This window comes from Spea bombifrons, chromosome 3 (genome assembly GCF_027358695.1).
Source record: "Spea bombifrons isolate aSpeBom1 chromosome 3, aSpeBom1.2.pri, whole genome shotgun sequence".
Lineage (NCBI taxonomy): Eukaryota > Metazoa > Chordata > Amphibia > Anura > Pelobatidae > Spea > Spea bombifrons.
The window spans coordinates 44,438,019-44,459,872 of NC_071089.1; the positions used below are offsets into that span (position 1 = coordinate 44,438,019).

General features: G+C 39.5%; 1 protein-coding gene across 1 annotated transcript in view; it reads right to left on the reverse strand.

The window, feature by feature from the left end:
* Positions 1–21,854, reverse strand: part of ARFGEF3 (ARFGEF family member 3) — a 59,035-nt gene that overhangs the window by 7,688 nt on the left and 29,493 nt on the right. The window contains exons 14-32 of the mRNA XM_053461024.1: positions 20,799–20,965; positions 20,088–20,253; positions 19,475–19,582; positions 15,617–15,829; positions 15,359–15,463; positions 12,860–13,010; positions 12,313–12,618; positions 10,985–11,118; positions 10,166–10,311; positions 8,996–9,175; positions 8,304–8,445; positions 7,880–8,002; positions 7,072–7,175; positions 6,098–6,242; positions 5,847–5,975; positions 4,709–4,885; positions 3,244–3,358; positions 2,937–3,039; positions 2,166–2,297 (exon numbers count right to left, since the gene is read on the reverse strand). Coding sequence (XP_053316999.1) covers positions 2,166–2,297; positions 2,937–3,039; positions 3,244–3,358; positions 4,709–4,885; positions 5,847–5,975; positions 6,098–6,242; positions 7,072–7,175; positions 7,880–8,002; positions 8,304–8,445; positions 8,996–9,175; positions 10,166–10,311; positions 10,985–11,118; positions 12,313–12,618; positions 12,860–13,010; positions 15,359–15,463; positions 15,617–15,829; positions 19,475–19,582; positions 20,088–20,253; positions 20,799–20,965 — 2,846 coding nt within the window. The remainder of the gene's footprint in view (positions 1–2,165; positions 2,298–2,936; positions 3,040–3,243; positions 3,359–4,708; positions 4,886–5,846; positions 5,976–6,097; positions 6,243–7,071; positions 7,176–7,879; positions 8,003–8,303; positions 8,446–8,995; positions 9,176–10,165; positions 10,312–10,984; positions 11,119–12,312; positions 12,619–12,859; positions 13,011–15,358; positions 15,464–15,616; positions 15,830–19,474; positions 19,583–20,087; positions 20,254–20,798; positions 20,966–21,854) is intronic.

Sequence of the window (21,854 nt, forward strand, 5' to 3'; positions counted from 1 at the left end):
TATCTGTGCATGTAGTTGGCTGTCACGGTCACAGAGTGGGCAACAACAGCTGTGACCTTGAGATTGCGGCAACATGGGACTATTACGTTGTTGGTACTCCAGGGACATTGGTCACAAAGTGGTTCATGATGGTCTGATGTGTAATTATCACTACCCGTTGTGACTGACAATTCCCATGGTCCTCTTATAAAGGAGGTAGTTCGATCAATATGACTGAAGGCTGGGAAAGAGACTTTGCATGGTACCAGGGGAGGCAAATGGGGGCGAACTAGGGAGAAGAGAGACAGACAGCTCCACCAGGACATAGTGGTCTGACCAAAGAACAGCAAAATGGTTGAACCAGAGACAACTTACAAACCAATCTGACATGTATTCTGTTATTGAGGGAATATTAAAAGGGTAAAGTGAAGAAAACAAATATAATAAAGCACTACTTTATATGGAGAGCTGGTACTTTTATTCACCACTATACATTTCATTAAGATAATTTAAGTAAGCACTGTTAGTAGAAGAAATAAGTGTGTGGGGGAAATCATTGCCTTTTCCCTCAATAAACTCTTGAGTAATAAACGTTAGAAAATGCATCACATAATAATTTGATATAAAGTTTGTTTGCATTTTAAAATAAATTAGTTTTTTTAACCACTTAGTGATTCATTAACATGCAATGAACAATCTATAATAAATATCCAAAAATTATCAGAGTTTGTACCACAGATTTAAGGCTGAAATGGAAATTCAGCCATGTGGCCACTGTTGGCTACTCATACATATATATAGTTAGCTGAACAAGAGCATGCTTTCCTATTCCAACAGCTGCCTTGGGCTTACGCTGCCTCTTCACAAAACCACACTCACAGAAGAGGGAACACTCAACGTAGCACATTTTTCCCTTTTCTTATTTCTAGTCCAAATGCATAATTCTGCTTCTCTGGTTTTCTGGGTTAACACCCAAATTATCCTAGTCATGGGAGTGGGGTCCTGACACTCCCCCTCCCCACCCATTTTCTTCTTCAATGGGGTGTGCCCTGCGATGTCAGTGGGACCACCAACCAACATCAAGTGGGGGGGCTCCAGGTAGTCGCAGCCTAAAAGTTCCCAGGTATGAAAATAATGCACAACTTGCACATAGATGTCTGTCAGGCTCCATCCAGGCTGCGCAGCTGCCTTTCTAGAGCTCCCCCGTCTCGCTAGAGTTTCCCCCGTCTTGATAGAAATGGATTAATGTTGTAATCCATTCCTGGATTTCCATATGCTCTGTTCTATGCTTCTGATTCCTTGATTCCAGTTTTGCTCTTTGCTTCACCTCTGTTTCCTTTATAAGGTCTTCCCCACCCTTTTGTTATGTTTGTCTCAATCTGCAGTCTAAAGGTATGTCCTTCTTGGTTCTGTGTTTTAGCTTATTAGTAATTCAGTAGGCAGGGTTTAGTGCTAGGCCCCACCGACTATTGGAGTACTTTGGCTTAGTGTAGGGCTAAGCATATGATGTGACAGAATCTCCAATTGTTATCACATAGTCCTAGGCTAGTCCTGTATTTATGTTGGTCTGTCTCTTATGAACCTTTCGCTGAATCACCTGAGGATCTCGGTTCCTCTCTCCTCATGTCCCAGTTAAAATATCCTATCCTTGCTTAAAGGAGAAGCGTCTGAGTATCTCGGCTCCTCACTCCATCCCTTGTGTTCCTTGTTCCCTGTCCTTTGTCGTGTCCTGTATTATGTATGTCTTGTCTGGCTGTTTCTTGCTCTGTTCCCCTTGCTTGCTATTACTCTACTTAGTTTCCCTACTCCCAGCCTGCAGCATCCTGCACATTCGTATCATGCCTGCTCCAGGGTGCCTGCAGGATATCACTTTGTTTTGTTCTGGACAACATCCGCTGTTATGTCAGGGCCCTGGTATGTGGCCGCACAAACCTACATGCCCACCCGAGAGAGTGCAGTTGCCCTGCACCAGGCCCTGTCCAACTCCACTACTGCTCAATAACTACTACTGAACACCATCTTTGGGCGCTCTGGGTCATTACAGTCGTCTGTATGGACCCAGTCCCTGACAATGTCCTTGTTCCTCAACTATACCACCACTTAAAAATATTGCACGTGTACAGTTTACAATATACTCACAATTTACTAATCAGTTCACCCATACTAAAATACTGCTTTGCACATACCTGTTGTGTCATAGCACGGATTCTCCAGTACTCTGCCTCTGCGTTGGGGGACAGAGATGGAGCAGCTACCTTTACCTCACAAGCATCTCCAGAAAAGCTTTCAGAGCCACTATGGAAATAACCCAAGAGATTCTACAGGGGGACAAACATAAAACATTTAATCACCTCAAAAATCTTTTTTTCTTTAGAACAAAGCCTTTTTTTAAATGGAAGCTGTTACAGCTACGGGGGGTACTAAATATTAATGTCTATGTATATGCAAAGTCTTAAAACGACCTGTTGGTGTAATGATTAGGTGTCCCAATATAATTGTCCATATAGTGTACATTAAACGTTAAATAGGTCTACCATCCTGGACAAACCTGATTACTTTGTGGTTTTGTGTATGAATGTCTTTTCAAACAAGCTTTAGATCAGATTTAAATCAGGTGTCTCATAGTATTAATCTATTTAGCCATTTAATTATCTGATCAGGATCCAATTTAGTTTAAATATGATGTCCGTTTTATCATCGTTAGGCCACCTTAGCTAAAAGTTATGCCACTGAATTACAAAAACGAGTTCACCCTTTGGGATTCATATCCTATCAGCTTTCTTGGGGACAGATAATCTAAATAATGTCCCCACATCTCAGGGCTATTCTAAAGTGACTGTACCTGAAGGTGTCCCTCACAAAGGCTCTCCTCAACTGCTGTTATCCAGTGAGGTTTACATTGGAAGGCTTATCTCACAGGCAGGAACAGACAGAAGCCTTAAACTGAATTTTCTTACCTTCATAGGCTCCAGTGTGGCAGAAAATGCATCTTGCAAAGCACAGCAAGCCAGTCTCCACATCTCTTCTGTAAAAACTGGACCTGCTGTTACCAATACATATCTGGAAAACAATAGTAAAGAAATGAAAGTGGTTAAGAGTTTGTTTCCCATGTATACCAGGACATGGGTTGAAGTAAGTCCAGCAGTCATGTTTAATGAGAAATATATGCAACAGTTGCAAATTGACATTTTCTAATATTAAGAATATATGTTCATGGTATATATATACATGCATCATTCATGCTTTTGTACCCATTATATTTACCTTATACAAGAACAGCCAACTCTTGAAATAGTTTCAGTGGGTTCTGCCACGCAGGCTACCAGCAACTTGAAGAGCTCTTTCAGCATTGTGTTTATCATGTTTTCATAACCTATATCTAGTAAGGGAAAAATAAGCATTCAAGATTCAAAACATTCACAAATCTCTGAAGATCCAAACAGCCAGTAAGTGGCAAGAATGGCTGGACCACGGAGGGGCAAGCAAGATTGTAAGGTCACCACAGATGAGGAGGGTCACTAATACCAAGCCTGTTCCATTACACTAACAATGAAGAAAATCCAGACAACTGTTCTCAGGATGGATAACACATATGATCAAGACCACTCAGAGCCACAGGTACTTGTAACTAAAAGTAGAGCAGAGTCAACAATCACACAAGATACAGACTTGGAGGCTGAAGTGCCAGGTTCAGATGGAGACCAAGTTCCTCTAGAGTCTACAGAAGCTGCTTGCAAAACATCCCGATCTGGAAGAGTAATACGCCCTCCCGAGAGACTGAAAGATTATGTTACAGGATAAAGTATATTTAGCTTCATTTTTACAGTTTCTTTACTGTTCAGTAATGTATGTTTAATAGGGGGGATTTGAAAATAGTTTGGGAGATGTGGTATACTGTTGCTTTAAGAAAGGGCACTCTGCACTGTTTGTGGGGAACTCTATGGTCAGTGGCCATTTTAAGTTTGAGTTCAGTTGACAGTTTGAAGGTTATGTTTTGCATCTGAGCTGAATAAAGAACTGCTCTGTATAACTACTATCAAATAGTGCTGGCTCCTGTTCTCCATGTTAAATACCACACACAGAAAACACTACAAGTGAGTCTCATTGGAAATATACCATCCACAGAGGTCCAGACACACCAAAGTGAAACCATGTTTAAGTCTAAGGTTTATCCAGTGTTATCACAGAAATCAGTGCTATCACGAATATAGCTTTAATGTTATAAATTGAAAATAAGATGTAAATTATAATTATTATTATATTTTAAGCAAACTTGTATTTATAAACAATCCTAATGACGTGAGGTTGACAATAAAGACAAATTAAGATTAGACATGGTTAACTTTACAGTGATATTATCTTATATATATGTATAAAGGGATCCATGTATAAAGTGGATATAGAGGCAAAGGTGATAATCGTTAGCCTTATTTGCATGCGCCTACCCAGAATCCCTTGTGGTTGTGGCAGCGCCATGAGATTTCTGAGGGAAAAACAAGCCTTGTCTGGCATGTCTGGTGTCTGTAGATGAGTGTTTAATAATACTTCTACTTCCCTATCTATATATCTCTTCATACAAACACACTATTAAAATAATATATAATATAATAATAACATATAATAGTAAAAGTAACTTATATATATTTATTGGATCCTTCCACTTCAGACAAATCATTTTTATACATCTTTTCTAAGCAATCAAATATTTTGTTTTCTGCAAGCATGTTACCTGAATTAATGAAGCTTTGAATATGCTCAACCACAAGCTCACACGACAAGCCAATGGCATGTTTGAAGTTTGCGGATGCTGCATCCCAGTATGCGTGATCACCATGACTGCGACTTAGCCACAGTGTCATCACAGGCAAAAGAAGGTGCACAACTGAATAGATTGCAAATCCTGGGCCTGCGTGAAAAAGAAATACCAATTCCAGTAACTTTATTATTTGAATGAAAGTTTAGTCAAAGAGTATGACATCTAGCTACAGCGCCCCATAAAAACAATTTTGAACCTCTTCTAGGCAAGAAATTTGTCACCCTGATCTGCTGTCTAAGTGGGGGGGGCAAGCTGCCCCCTTTGCCCTGTGTCAGGTTTTTAAATGGCTGAGACGGCAACTTTGTTTGGTAACCAGGTCTATTGTCTCTTATCTAACAAAGCATATATGTCCAACCTGCTGAGCATATGGTGGCTAATCACAGATGACAAAAACATAATACATCTGTGACTTGATAAACCCAAGGTCCCAGGTCACCATGGCTACAAGGAACATTTTCTTACGGTGGGAGGGTTTCACCTTCCCAGGGGCTGATGAAGAGGGGGTGCAACAGGGCAACTGTTTGCCTAAAGCTCTACAATCACCAATGCCACTCAGGGGTGCTTCTGTGCCTCTCTCCCATGCAATTAATGCTGTGAGCTCTGAGCGAGGGTGAAGCATTGGCAGCATCCATCAGAGAGGCATTGGAGCGTGGCAGACTCATTAAGCATTGGATTAAAATTAAGTGGGTAACAAACTATACTAGTTTACAGTAACGGCATAGTACACATTTGTGGGAATCGACTACTGATGTATAGGAAGTATGAATGTAATAGTAGTGAAAATACTTATTGTGCTATCACAGCCTACTATTTTTTTTAAAAGCAAAAATCTTGAAAGACATTAAGTAGCGTTTCCAACAATCTAATTATTATTAGGGGCCTACGGCTATTGTGCTTTCAGTTGATTTATGATTTACTTGTAATAATAAACATTCATCTATCAAGAGTTTAAATGGGGTTGGATACCAAGAATCAAGAAACTTGTACTGTCGCCTACTCCGAAAATGTTCAGTCAATATTCATATCTATATTAAGCAAAATGGTAATTTACCGGGTACTTTAGCAACTTCTCTTAGAAGCTCAAAAAGCAAGTCCAGTGTCGGTGGCTGATGCTGGCGAGGGCAGTTAGACACAGCTGTAGTGAGCTGCTCTAAAAGAATAAGCCACACTTCAATAAGACCTAGAGAAACCAAAGAAAATGACTAAGTATCATGTAAAGAAAACAGTGACATTTTTAAAAGCCTCATAGATTGAAAATCAGTTTGTTCTCAAAAACTCCGGAAAACACACTGATATACATACCAGTATCGTCGTCAAACTCAGACAGCACAGCCTCAATCCCATCTTCACTGCTGGCTGATCGTTCTTGAACACGGCGTGGTAAAGTAGTCAGCCGTCCAGTCAGAAAAATAGGTTTCATTGGCATCTTGTAGATTTTAGCCAGTAACTGCCAAACCCAAGATTGGTAAAGTTAGATGTAATACGGTCAAGATACTATTTTTTTTTCAATTTTTAAAAAGGACACTCTAGCATAATGTGCACTTTAATGCAAATGATAGCTGGGTAGTTCCCAGGTGGTCCCTGCAGAATCTTGCCATTTGCCTCTATATCCACCTATATAGGATGTAGATGTGTTGGGCCAAATACAACTCCTGTCAGGTGGTGTACTCACCACCAGTGAGGTCCATTCTGGCTCGGAAAGAGTTGCAGGAGGTATGTGCCTAATGCCTCCTTGGGTGCATGAGGAGAAAGTGTTCCTACTGATTACTGGGGGAGCACTTTCCTGCGTCATATTGGGTGTTTCAATCTGCCAAGCAGTTTTGTGAAAATGAGACTACAGAGTAGGCAGCGGCTATAAGTACTTTGTGAGTACCGAAAGTACTTGGTTGGTGAAGCTGCATTGGACACTTGAGTGTCCCTTTAAGTGCAGATAGATGTAGGAAGTTGTTTGGGCAGGATGTTTTTTTTTTTTCTTGTAATCTAATCTACTCTAAAACTGTGTTCTTTTCGTTATAGTGTACACTCTACACTTAAGCCTTTGCAAAAAAAATTATGTACATGTCGTTTTTGATTTAACTAGCAAACTGCTTGGTGCAAAATGAGTACATGTTAATTTGGTAACCACCTGTTAAGATTTTCGTCTTGATTATCATCAAGGTTAAGTTCACTTCAACAACAATCTTTAATCGGAAAATGCACTCTATAACCCATTATTTCAAAATATAAAATAACACAGCTCTCTATATGACCCATCAGATGAAAATGATCTTCGGTACCTGCGAGCACTTTCTCAGGTAATCCAATGCTGGAAGGCACAAATCTGTGGATGTTAAAGCAGATCCAGACACAAGGTCTCCAATCTCTTTGCTTTCCATTTCACCTAGAAGATTTCATTTCACACACATTAAAGCAAAATGAATTTAATTCAAGGGGTCAGTTTATTAAGAAAAGCTGATGTTTAAAGGAAACATTTTCCATAAAGTTAAATGGTAAATGAGAAGAGCAATACAAATTGAGCCAGCTTTGTAGGTGGACCAAAACATTATGTTTGCATTTTTAAGCTTTGCGTTTATACAATTGCATAGAAATATTTTTGTTTCTTTATTTATTCAACACTAATAGTTGCTTACCACTTGACTAGTCACATACACATTAATAACTTCTGAGGGATTAATACATTGTTGAAGGCTATATAGGGGTGGAATTGGATAGACCAAATTATTTCACAGCTTGTAAAAGGCAGTAAAAGCTCTGAAAACGTGGCAGAGGTAAATTGTATGTTGTAAACCTCTTGCTTAACAATGTCCGACAGCATACAGACACTTCTTAAGTGACATCCATAACCCAACATAACCCAGATTCATTTGTCCTTCAAAATCCTTTGTACCCTTTTTTTTTTTAAAAGAGAATGATCATTGTGCAGTGACCCATTGTTCAAATCCTATTTTTCTAGAATAACTGTTAATATCCTTCAGAACATTATACTGTAAACAAACAGGCACTTGCTCAATTAGCTTCTAGTCAAGTACAACCATAGCATGACAAAACAGAGTTCACAGTTTAGTATATAGATGTATTATATACCTAATCCCTTTACAAACTTCATAAGGCACATAATGTAATCAGTGGCAGCATTGGCAAAGACTTGAATGTTGTCTGTATTGAGGAACGCTTCAAAGACATCAAACACTGGCGCCTGGCATTTCCCTGTTAAAAAGGGTGACATTGTGAGGTTAAAAGGTAGACAAGGTTACATACATACATACTGCTGCGAGTAGCAAATAAACAAAACCTGCTCATTCGCTTTTTTTTTATTCTTTCTACTGGTTATCATCTGAGATGGGGTAACAGCTCTTGTTATAAAGCAAATGAAACATTTACATTTTAAAGCAGACAGTCTTTGAATGATATTGTAAGCAAGAGTCTGAATAATAAGGGAGTATGTATTGCAGGTACAAAAATGATATATCCATGTAGCATTAATGAAGCCCAGAAGCTCATAACTCACCCATGGAGTACTCTCCAACAAGGTAATCCTTAACATCAGATTTGCTGCTATGTACGGTTTCCAGAGCACTGAACAGAGGTCTCCATCCTGAGCGGATCTGTGGGGAGCACATTTCCACCAGCTCTCCAATTGATGTCACCACCTGCAAGATACATGACTTAGTGCTAAACAAGACTAAGTATCTCACCAGTAACCATTATGTCCTATATTCCTGAACATTTTTTTACAAATAATTATTGGTTTGGGAAACACAAGAGAAAATTATATGGTTTTGATATGATGTTTAACCAAAGCTAGAGACTAATGGCTTGTTTAAAAAGTTATTAATGTGCTGAGCAGTAATATGTAGTAACTGAGCTGTTTCCTGTAACTATGTACAAAAAAAAAATACCACATATATTCATGTAAACAATAGATGTGTAAATAATAATAATGTGTAAAGAAACTATGGATTTTTTTTTTAGCTAGAACACTGAACTATTCATTAAGGCTAAAGCCATTAATAAAAGCACATAGAGTTGTAAAACTAGGTTTGAAATGGGGTCTTACCATAGCGATAGTCCGATCAGCAGAGCCGTTACATTTTTCATTGGTGTTAAGACTATTTTTAAAACGTTGTACATTTACAAATACACACTTTAGGAGACAATGTACATAAGATTGAGGTTTTACATTTTGTGCCCCTTTCTCACCTGATCCTGAACATCCTCATCACAGAGCTCTAACTGCATGATCCTCTCAAAAGGTTTGAAAAGTGCCTCATTAAAATGGAAGTGGGGGGGTTCATCCCAATCTGTCAGGACCTCAGTAATGATGTCATGTATGAAAGACACGGCCTTCTGGGAAACGTGTCTTTCTTTGTGACAAGCTGCCTTCAAAGTAAAAGGAACAAGGAACTTTGAAATGGATGTCAGCAGTTAAATCACTTGAACCAAGCATTTATTATATGTCTCTAGCATTTGATCCTTTAAAGGTTCAAAGACCCAACAGACACAAGACACAGCTAAAGAGTACAATTATAAAACAATACGGGGGCCCTAAAAGAGGATTTTTTAAAAATACAATATAAAGTTCAGTCCTGGAACTACAAAACAGCCCAGGTACAATGAGTGGACACCAGGTATTACTATTGACATATCATTAAAATGATTTACGTTAAAACTTTTAGGTCCCCTGATACACCGGGTTGCAAAAACCCTTTGATTTGTTTAAAATAAAAAATGTCTTCACATATGCAAAAAAATAATCTATTCCCAGAAAGCACACTTTGCCACTGCCTAGCTTTGAGCCTGAGGAAATGAGTTAAGAAAACATATTTTTTGGTGGATTCCTCCAAAACACAGGCATCACTGGCATCAAAAGGCTGTGGAGTGGGTGAAGCTGGCAGCACAATGTTTAACAAGGGGTATGCATGATTAACAATGAACAATTTTATTGTTTACCAGGGGTAGTATGATAAGCAGTCATGGTGTTTATCTAGTAGATTGGGCTTAGATAACAGAGCTGGAACACATGCAAATGGTTAATCTGCAGCTACCTATAACATTATATCATAAAAAGAAAACAGAACAATATTTCAGAAAACGAATATTAATCTGAAATGTGCAATACAAATTTTGGTGGGTTCTTACTTTTAAACGTTTCCCTACCGAGCAGGGCTAGTGTTGATTGCTACTCTATCCAGCCTTAGTGGGAATTCCATAATATGGGCTCCAATACAGAACTGAAGCACATGCGTGTTGACTTTAGGGGGGGGGGGATCACCCTTACTTTATTTTGTCTGCATTTACTCTTGACCAATGAAATACAGAAAGCATTAACTAAATGTTAAACCAGGCACAATGGGATGATGTTCTCTTTACCTCAACAAAATGGGGAGCCACTAAGCTCCAGCATCTCATAACATGAAGAAGTGGGCGAGATTTACTGCGCATGATACGTAGCATCACATCACCAAGACGAAACAGATGGAGTGCACTTCTCCTGTCTTGAGTGGATTTAATTTCCCCTACAAGTCATTAAAACACAAATTAAAATGTATTTTATTAAATTCTAACCGACTGGAAATACATTACCACTTTTTTGCTTTACTTTTTGTCAACCAAGTATTTTTTTAAATCCCATATACATCGATATCCCAGGTTGGTTTTTTTACATCCATGTGACTTTTGGAAAACATTTGACTGGGTAGCATTATCTACCCTGATGGGGAAGCTTATTTCAGAGGAGAAATGTTAGAATAAGTGGCCCTAGTCGCAAATTGGAGGGTCAGAAGTTTAGGTGTTTTACTTTACCAAGAAGTGGGTAGATAAATGAACAGCCTCCCAGCAGAAGTGGTAGAGGCTAATACAATGAGGGGATTTAAATGCATGGAATAGGCGTAAACCTTTCCTCTACTAGCTAAGAGAAGACCAAGGACTGATTAAGATCTCAGTTTCTACATCAGGAACAATGGGCAGACTAGATGGGCCAAATGGTTTGTATCTGCTGTCAAATTCTTCTTCCATGAAACAAGTAACACATGGAAAGAACTGATGCAAAAACTGGTTAAGCACTTAGTAAAAAGAACAGCCATTTCCTTTTTGAAGAAGCAAACTTAGACATTTTATAACATTTCTATTGTGCTTAAAGTAAAAGATCATGTTTCAAGTATATAATAACTGCAAAAACAGAAATCTTACCTGGCATCGCAAGGGAATAGTCGGCCGAGTCACTAACTAAATGAAAGAGCTGTGCTTGAGATGCTTTTCTCAACTGGAAGAGGAACCCGCTAAGTGCAACCAAATTGAGCTTGTCAGCAGCACTTTCAAAAAGCCTGTGAGAGAGGAATGTTTCATGAAAACAATAAGATAAGAGAAATAAGAAGGTCTTCACTTAAAGGTAATTAAATTCCAAATTACATAACATGTATGTATACAGTGAGATTCATATTAAGTCCAGCAAAATACAACGAAACAAATACAGATTCTCAAACAACGAATGCAAACAGGAGTATGAGCTGCCTCAGCTGCAACTCACACTCATCCCCCTTATTGCACTGGAGTGGGACAGACATTGTGCCAGTGCTCTATCTGACGCGAGGCAGACAAGGCAACTGCCTTGGGCAGCACATTTCAGGGGGCGGCAAAAAACCCGCCCAAAACGCCCATCGAACGCCCCCTGCAACTGTTCCAGCCAATGGTGCGTGCCCTCGCCATTTCTTGTGTGCGGCGCCGCAGGATCCGATTGAAACTCATTGCATTTTAGTGATGGGAAGTTCGGATCAGTAAAGTGAATCGGTTCATTTTGAGTAGTAAATTGAAATGAATAGATTCATGATCCAATTCTTCGGTTTACTCAATGTCACTCACAGCAGTTACTACTTCCCAGTCCCTCCCTGCAGTCACACTGACGATTGGCCCCACCCCTGTCCTTATAGCGTCCACACGGCTCAGCAACTCGTCTAACAGTAAGTATAAAATTAATATTTGGGCTGCTGAAAGTTAGGGGAGGTGGGAGTTCATTTAAGGGGCAGTTATGGTTGATGAGGTCTTTAGGATTAATTTAAGGGCAGTTATGGTTGAGGGGGTCTTTAGGCTTAATTTAGGGGCAGTTATAGTTGATGGGGTCTTTAGGCTTAATTTAGGGGCAGTTATGGTTGATGGGGTCTTTAGGGTTAATTTAGGGGCAGTTATGGTTGATGGGGTCTTTAGGGTTAAGTTAGGGGCAGTTATGGTTAATGTGGTCTTTAGGGTTAATTTAGGGGCAGTTATGGTTAGGGTGGGCCAATTTTAGATTACGGGGGTGCCCAAGTTTAGTCTTGCCTAGGGCAGCACAAAACCAAAATACACCACTGCATTGTGCTCAAGCATAGTTTGAGACTGTGCCAACTTGTCCAGCTATACTTGTCAGATTCACCCCAAACCAATATATCCAATTTTTCAAATAATTAATGTAATTTCTTTTATAGGTGAAAGGTATATTTTAATTAAGTAAAAGTTTCTGGAAAGAGAGATGCCAAATTACTCACTTATCTGCTTGTGTGGATAAGGTGCAAACCGCTTTAGCTGCACTGCTTCCACTCATCAAGCTGGTCCCACGGAAGTCAAAAGTTCTACCTTTGTTGCCTTCCTTTATTAGTTCCTGGATTGAGACAGGTTGTATGACAGGGCTTTTGCTCAAAGAGGCTTCCTCCTCTGTGTGAAGTTCTTGAAAACCATCTGCAGCAGCGCCTTGTGAATCCATGGAATGTTGGGACTGAGTAATTGTCAGTGGAGGCTGGGATGAGCCATCTCTGAAATGTGTGTGTTCTAAGGTACTGATGTATTCACATACCCTACAAAGAAACAACATGAAGTGGGGGAAATAGTAAAACTTTATTTGCAGTAAATCAGAAGTAACATTTGAAACCAAAGGTATAGGTACCAACCTGTCTAAAAAATCAGTGTGGTGGAAAAGTATTATCACAGCTAGGAAATGCCATAACCAGTCGACAGTTTGAGTTGAATGAATTTACGATTTGCATTATTTATGGTCACATTCCATCGTGCCAGCTGTAAAGCCAACTCTTTTATTACCTGAATACATGGGGCCAGCAGTCTTGATTGTGGCTTCCCATCTCCAAGCCAACATTAAGGATTGCATCCATACATAGGACATGGGCAGTGTGGAGACGATATCCTCCTAGTTTACCCATCTGCTCCAGTTTTTGTTCTACCCTTTGTTTCACTGTTAAAAGAACAAAACGGGTCATTCATAGTTAAATTAAGCAGAATGCAGGTACACCTATTGCCAGTCTAGAGCAGTTCAGAGCAATGTTTTTTGCTGGTGGACCATTAAAGTTTTCAGTATACAAGTTGTCGTAGGTCTATAATTGTGTTTCTCCCCTTTGTGAATAGTGTTTGACAATGACATGTACAAATATATTTAAATGGTGGTATTTTAATTATTTGCATGCACTAATTCTTCCACTATCCTTTGTCAAAGTTTGTGGTAGTCATTTTTTTGTGGTTTTTTCATACTTCAGGTATGAATTCATGGCTCTTTGTATATGCCACTGTCAAACAGCATCAAAACACAGGGACACCACCCATGCATGGGTTTATTGGGTTGTTTGGGGGCTAAAAGGCCACATTTGGGAAGTGGGCTTTTTTTCTCTTCATTTTGACATCTGGTCAGTCTGCGCCTATGCCCTATTTGGGACATCTTCGAACCTAGCCAGTTTAATTTGCTCCATCAAGCCATACATTTTTAGATACCCCTTGGGTATTTGAAATGGTAGTATTTTAACGGGTTCCATGATTTTTGAATATGCAGTGCTAATTTTAGCACTTGCTCATAAACATAAACGTTTTATTTTTTTATTTTATTTTTTATATCTTTGGGAGCGGGATTAAAAAAGCAGTCCTGCGCAGGGCTCTAGTCCACAGCAATAAGGTGTATGGTGGACGTTGACGCCTGGAAGAGGCATTACAGCAACAGTGTTTTAGCGAAGAAAGCGTTCTTAGATGCCAGGCATGTCATTGGTGCTTAAGGGATTAATCAACACGTTGAGACAACCCTTATTCAGGACAAGTAGAGTTTTCTTTTGAAACCATTGAAACACACAAAAAATAATAGCATGTAAAAAACTTTCTAAAACAAACAAGAAAGTGATTGCAATTGTTATTATATTTCTTTTACTTTTACTGATAGGGCTATAGGATTTTGGGACTCTTTTTTAAAGAAATATTTTAAAACATTTATTTTTTGTTTTTTATACTGTGCTCATTGCAATATGGAAAACAGATTTCTTTTGGAATCTCTATTATATCTTATGGATGCCAGTGATGTCAAAGTGACATCACTGAGCTCCCTAAAGTTACAGTTTATTTTATTTATTTTTTATATATATATTATATATATTTATATTTACTTACCATTTCTTTTTACACTGATCAGCAAGCATGGCTCCATAGCTTGCATTGATGATCTCAATGCATGTGATCAGCCAGCAGATGGAGCAATCTGCCTGTTGGGTCTATCCTCCAAAGACCTTCCAGCTGGTGTCAGCATTGACACTTACTGGAAAGGAATGTCCAATCAAGCTTTCGATTATTCCTGATATAACAGTGTACCAGTGCTTGCACAGGATCTGTCTGCTTCTGCAAAGGCTCTGATCTCCTGTGTAGTGGCAGAGAGATGTTCCTGACACACACAGTATGCTACAAGGGACATCTTGCCTCACTTTTTATTGCTGTACCGGTATGTCCATTGGGCAGTGAATATGACACTTTATATCCCTGACAGCCTTTGCAAAGGCTGTTTCTTTCCCTTTAGAAACAGGGGAAAACACACACATACGCATTTACCTGAGATAGAAACTGCAGCCTTGCTGAAGCTGCCATCCTCTGTTGTGCCCTGACAATTCTTGGTCCTGGTCTAAAGCATCCAATCAGTTATAGGAAAGAGCTCCCATTGAAATCTGTGACTTCCGACATAAGAACGAGGAAACTCCTACAGCATTTGCCAAGCCAGCACTGGAGCTAAATGTAGGTAAGTATATAACATGCGGAGGGATGTGTTCAACAGAACACATCTTGTGCACAGAAAATCGCTGGGGAGGGGGCATTTGCAAGGGGGACAAGCGAAACATTTTAAGGAACCATTAAAGTGAATATGATGTGTCTGGAGTGTCCCTTTAACAAGCATATAATTACAGATTTCAGGGTGCAGCTGAAATGACCAATATGTACATACAACAAAGCAGAGCACACCCATAAAATACACACTGAAAATGCTATTCAAAAACACCTAATTTAAGCATAAATATTGGGGATTCCAGAGAGGTGTGCAGAGAGCTATGGCTTGCAAGAGAGTCTTCAAGTCGGTGCCACTGCTTCAGCTTTACGGTGGGCAGTCCAGCAAAGTTGGGATTGCATCGGACTAGCCATTTGTTGTAGCTACCTATCTCTGACATGCTTTCTATAATTCATTTTTCTATGCTACGAAAAAGAGCACCTTTATCAGTCACAAGACAATATTCAACAACAGACATCAGTAATCAGATCTCACAACTCCTATGTCAAGTTACACACCTTGCGTTATTGTGTCACTGTGTTCAAGGCTTTCATCTTTCTCATCTTGCACACAAGACGCTGCTGCCATTTGAGCCAGGGCTGAAGCACAATTAGCAGCCACTCCTTATGAAGTAAAAAATAAAGTTATATATTATTAAATATGGTGCACAAATATCAGATTTTTGTGTTAATGTAGATTTGTATGTATAGCTTGTATTTTATTGTATGATTTCATCACTAAGTAAGGGTGGTATAAAATTCAACAGGTCTGATTACCTAACGCACAGCTTAGTCGGGCAGCTTTCCTGAGACCATCCAAACTCATGCAGATAGACTCTCTCTCCTTTTGGTTCTGCTCCTTCACTCCTTCCCCTAGAATGAACGCTAGGCCTTTGGAACTTCCAGCCATTCGTCCAGTAAGAGGGGCAGACAAAGTGTCAATCAGGTTCTTCCAGCAGCCAATTAAAATAAAGCGTGCAAAAGAAACACCTAGGAGAGACAGTTTTGCCAATTTAAACAGATAATTAAATTTACAAAACAACATAAACCAAACTAGTTTGATGTTTCATGTAATTACTATGTATACAATTATAACTATAGTTTGTAAAACAAAGGTGATGTTTTACTTTATAGAATACCAGGTAAATAAAAATTAGCCTTATTCTTTCTTTTTAACCCCTTAAGTACCAAAATGTTTTTTTATTTTTTGTACCCTTCATGACCATGGCTGCTTTTAACATTTCTGCTGTGTTTGAGTTTAGTATTATTTTTCTCCCTTCTCATTAAGTGTACCCACATAAATTATATCTTGTTTTATTCAGGACAAGAAGGGCTTTCTTTAGTGTATTATTATTGTGATGGTAGCCGTATCGTCACAATTACATCCTTATTTTGATCGTCTATTATTTTGATTTCTAATTTACTATAAAAAAATGAAAAGAAAGACTTTTATTTGAAAAATATTTTACTCGTCCTAAAAAAGCTAATAAACTGTTTAGAAATACCCAAATGTTTTATTTATGTTTTTTCAAGTTATAGGGCGCACAAGTAACATATTGTTATTTCCAAAAATATTTTTTTCAGCACCCACATTATATTTTTCAAAAGCACACAACCAGGGTATTTGACACTTTATATGTAGCCATTTTACCACCAATCTTTGCCAGGTGACATTTTTGATGATGCTTTCACAAAGATTGCAATTCAGGTATAAATGTGAGTTTATATTTATGTATATATATATACATACTTACACACACACACAGAGTATTGTAAAATGTAGGATGTGGAAAAATGAAAATGTGATTTAAGCACACATTGGAAAAAGTTCAGGATAAGTACAGTGGCAAGAAAAAGTAAGTGAATCCTATGAAAAATTGTGATGTAATCTACATCTAAGTCACAAATATAGACAAACACAATGTGCTTACGCTAATAACCCACAAACAATGATAACCTGTCATGTCTCTATCGAATATATCTAGGGCTGCAACTAACGATTATTTTAATAATCGATTAGTTGGCCGATTATTCTTTCGATTAATCGATTAATTGGATAAAAAAAAATGTGATTTTCTTTTATTTAAAATATTGTAATAAAAAAACTTACAATTTACACTTTCATCTCTTTATCACAATGGCATTTCTCTATTCACCTTCTTATTTTACTGACATAATAATAAAAGCTACAAGAACCCAAACACAGTGTTTCTCAAACTAGGTTTTAATACAAAGTTAATAGTAAATATTAATTCATATGTTAACTATTTTTCATACTTAATAAAAACTATGAGAAAAAAGCCTTGTTTATATTTTCTTTTATTTACCAAACTGCCCCCAGTTCTGCACATCTGACCCCAGCTTGCCACTCTGCCCCCAGATATGCCTTATACCTCCTATATGCCAGAGATTCCACTGTGCCCCCTGATATGCCACTGTGCCCCCGATATGCCTCATACTCCTTATATGCCAGTGATATGCAACTGAGCCCCCTGATTTACCTTTTACCCCCCTGATATGCCTAATATCGATATGCCTTATACCCCCTATATGTCACTCGCCCCCATTTATGCCTTATACCTCCCTATATGCCACTGTGCACCCTGATATGCCACTCCACCCCCCATAAATGCCCTGCACCACCCTGAAATTCATTATACTCCCTGATTCACCACTCTGCCTCCCCCAGATATGCCACTTTGAAATTCATTATACCCCCCATGCACCACTCTACCTCCTCCTATACACCACTCTAACTCCCTCAGATATGCCACTCTGCCTCCCTGAAATTCATTATACCCCCCATACACCACTATAACTTACCCATACACCACTCTGCTTCTCTCCCACCTCCCATACACCACTCTGCCTCCTCCCCCTCCCATACACCACTCTGCCTCCTCCCCCCTCCAACACACCACTCTGCCTCTCTCCCCCTCCCATACATCACTCTGCCTCTCTCCCCCTCCCATACATCACTCTGCCTCTCTCCCCCTCCCATACATCACTCTGCCTCTCTCCCCCTCCCATACATCACTCTGCCTCTCTCCCCCCTCCCATACATCACTCTGCCTCTCTCCCCCTCCCATACATCACTCTGCCTCTCTCCCCCCTCCCATACATCACTCTGCCTCTCTCCCCCCTCCCATACATCACTCTGCCTCTCTCCCCCCTCCCATACATCACTCTGCCTCCTGTCAGCAATGGAGGTTCACAAGACACCAGGGAGTCGGGTAGAGAGGCAGAGTGGTGTATGGGAGGGGTGAGGAGGCAGAGTGCCTCCTCCCCCTCCCATACACCACTCTGCCTCTCTCCCGACTCCCTGGTGTTTTGTGAACCTCTGTTGCTGACAGGCACTTTCACTGGAGCTTCATAGAAGCCCCAGCGGAAGTGAAGGGGAGTAACGGTGGCTGTCTGTGCGCATCTCGCAGACCCCCACCAGCTGACATAGAGGATGATCCTCTGCAGGAGACCTCGATTCTCTGTCAGCCGGTGGGGGTCTGCACGATGTGCACAGACAGCCTCCGTTACTCCCTTCACTTCCGGAAGTGGAGGGGAGAGGCGGAAGTTGTCTGTGCGCGTCCCACGGACACCCACCGGCTGACAGTGAGGGGAATCCAGGTCCCCTGCAGCGTTGTGGGGGATCTGGATTCTAGTGTTATAATCTGATCTCTGTTTGAGGTCGGATTATATAAAGAGAGGAGATTTTCAGAGCATTTGCTCTGAAAAAAACCTCTTTTTATAATCGATAAAAATCGATTTGACTATTATCGATTTTATCGATTAGTTGTTGCAGCCCTAAACACATCCATTAAACATTTACAGTGCTGGTGGAAAGAGTAAGTGAAGTTTAGCTGCAGTTTAGTCCTCGGCAACATTCAGGAGGATTTTTAGACCATTCTTCCTTACAGAACTGCTTAAACTCAGCCATATTCTTTAGAATATCTGGTGTAAATTTCACTCTAGAGGAAATTACACAGCATCTCTAATTGTTTAAGGTGGATTTTATTTTTTTAAGCCATTCTGTAGTACATTTACTTGTACTTGATTTTAGGGTCATTGTCCTGCTGCATCACCCAACTTCTACTGAGCTTCAGATGGCGGACAGCGATCCTGACACTAACCTGTATGATACCTTGATAAGCCTGGGAGTTCATTGTCTCTGATGACATTGGTATGTGGCTCATTTTTTATGACATACTTAGTGCTGCGTGTTCTTCCCAAGCAACTTAACCTTAGTTTCATCAGTCCACAAAACATCTTCCTAGTAGCATTGTGTAGTGTCAAGGTGCTCTTGCCAAACTTAAGGTGTACAGAAACGGTTTTTAATAAAAAATTTGTCTAACTTAACTTTGAAACCGTTTCCAGCTTGATCAACAATTCTTTATTGTAGGTCTCCTGAGATTTCTTTTTTGTAAGGCATCGCTCACATCAACAGATGCTTCTTGACTCAAAATGACTTCAAAAAGTTTTTTTATGTCAAAGTAGCTAACTTAGATGAAGATCATATCATATTGTATAACAACTTTATACATAAATGCTGATAATTCTAAAAAGTGTTTAATTTATTTTCTTTGAGAATTAGAGAACAGAATAAGTACACAACAAGTATGAGAGTGTAGTTACGGTCTTTACCTGCCATAGCTGCAGGGTCCATATTCTTGTCAGGAGGCAGTGAAGACTGAGTTGACGCAGAAGCTAACAGTTGCCCACCAATAGCACTGCTCCCAAGGCCATCTATATCTATTGAAGAAAATGCCATTAAATGTTAACAATCAAAAATTAGTCATTAGATAACTAAATAAGTTTAACTAAAAATCCAAAACCATGACTAATGCGGATATTTTGCGGCTATATATCTTGGGTCATTCTGCATAAAAACTAATAGGTAGTTTACAATCCACACAGTTACTAGTTTTACTAACTTTACTAACATTGCAAACTAATTTAAATGGGTGCTGCCTATATTGGGATCAACATGAAATGTCACTATAAGGGACTAGCCATTGCAATTTCCAGTTTATAAACACCAAAAATATATTTTCAGAAGCTTATGCAAGAACCACTAGAAATATATAATTGTTCTTACAGGGTGCATGTTTTAGCCAAATCCCAAATAAATCTGCTAATGGTTGACCTCTTTTTGATTCTAGTCTAACCAAAGCAAGGTTCCATGCTTTAAAGCAAAATAAATAATAATCATGTTCATAGAATAGCTTGTGCAATGCAACACTGATAAACCACTTACTTATAAGCATATTAATGAGTGGAAGGCATTGTCCCTCAGGGCTGCCCCAGTATCCTGACTCTCCAAGCATGTTTCTGTCCAAGATTTGGTGATAAAGTTCCTCAATCCAGGCTTGAGAGAAAAATATTGATACTCCACTTGACTGTACCTGCTTTATGAACTCCTTCTATTGTCAGCAAAGAGACACAAGGGAGATAACAATATCACGAATGGGTTCAATGAAGGAGCAAAGCAAGGTGTAAACAATTATTTAATACCGGTAATATAAAAGCCAAGAGTTGCATTTCTAGTAACTATATGATTCAAGTCAATAGGAAATTACTGAATGCATTGTATGGAACTTTTTATCAAGGAAAACATGGAAAAAGTTCTGCAGCCGGAACAATCACATCAATTTTAGACCTTTGCACCAGTGAGGTTCAAGTATTTAATAATAAATATGGCTCAACATAAGCATTTTCACTGTTAACCTCCAGGAATGAAAGTTTCCACACAAGGCTGTAGGAGCATGGATGTTAAAGTGCTCAGAGTGCCCTCTAATGTTTCATTACCTTCCTTATTTAACATTAAATACAGCATAGTCACCCTAGAAAACAATGAAATGTACTTGACTGACTGCTCCGCTTGTACCCCTTTGCACCACAATTATTCTCAGACATCACCCACAATGTGTGTACGCAAATTAGGATAACATTCTTCTTAACAACTTACTAATGAAACGACAGCCAAGGCTGATTTCTTTCTATAATAATCGCTGTTGGTGAGCTTGAGGTTGAGCAGGAGGGCATAATAAGATAGGGTATAAAGGCTGTCAGCATTCAACAGTGTCTGGAAAGTTATGTTGTTGGAGTTTTCAAAGCCTGGAGAATGCATCACCCCTGAGATAGAGAAAGTGATATGAGATTACCGACAGCACTGAAAATCAGTCAGTTATCTGAAAAAGGGAAAATCGGTTCTACGGGCACAATGCCAGGTGGATATACTTAACAGCAGATTTGCTGTAATCTGCATAGAATTCTACATTTCATTAATTCTGAATTCTTGTGGTCCCCAGTTAGGGCCTCTGTACTAACAATTATACATTTAGTTACATTTCTGTTTGTCAGGGTCAACACACCAAGAGAAATAGATATAATTATATGGAAGATGTAGGAGGATCAGTAAGAACTGACTGCTAGCACTAGTTTATGTGTGTGTAGTTTAGTTGGGATATTTAGGGGCATGTTAGTGATAAGCTCCCCACCCCAAGAAAAACAGCACAGGACGTTACTTCACTTTGGGGTTTATTCACTAAGGGAGACGGGGTACTAGGATTGTTAAAACAGGAAACAAGCCTCAAGTGTTCTCATAACTTTTAACCGATCAGCCATGACATTATGACCACCTGCCTAATATTTTGTAGGTATCCCTTTTACTGCCAAAACAGCCCTGACTCGTGGAGGTATGGACTCCACTAGACTTCTGAAGGTGTGCTGTGGTATCTGGCACCAAGATGTCAGTAACAGATCCTTTAAGTCCTGTAAGTTGTGAGGTGGGGCCTCCATTGATGCATCCTTGTGCCAAGTGTTCTCTGTGTTCTGACACCTTTTCATCAGAAACAGCATTAACTTTTTCAGCAATTTGAGCTACACGTGTATAAATAAACCCTGGCCGCCCATGACCACTGCAGAACAGGAACACCCCACAAGAGCTGCAGTTTTGGAGATGCTCTGACCCAGTGGTCTATCCATCACAATTTGGCCCTTCCCAAAGTCGCTCAGATCCTTA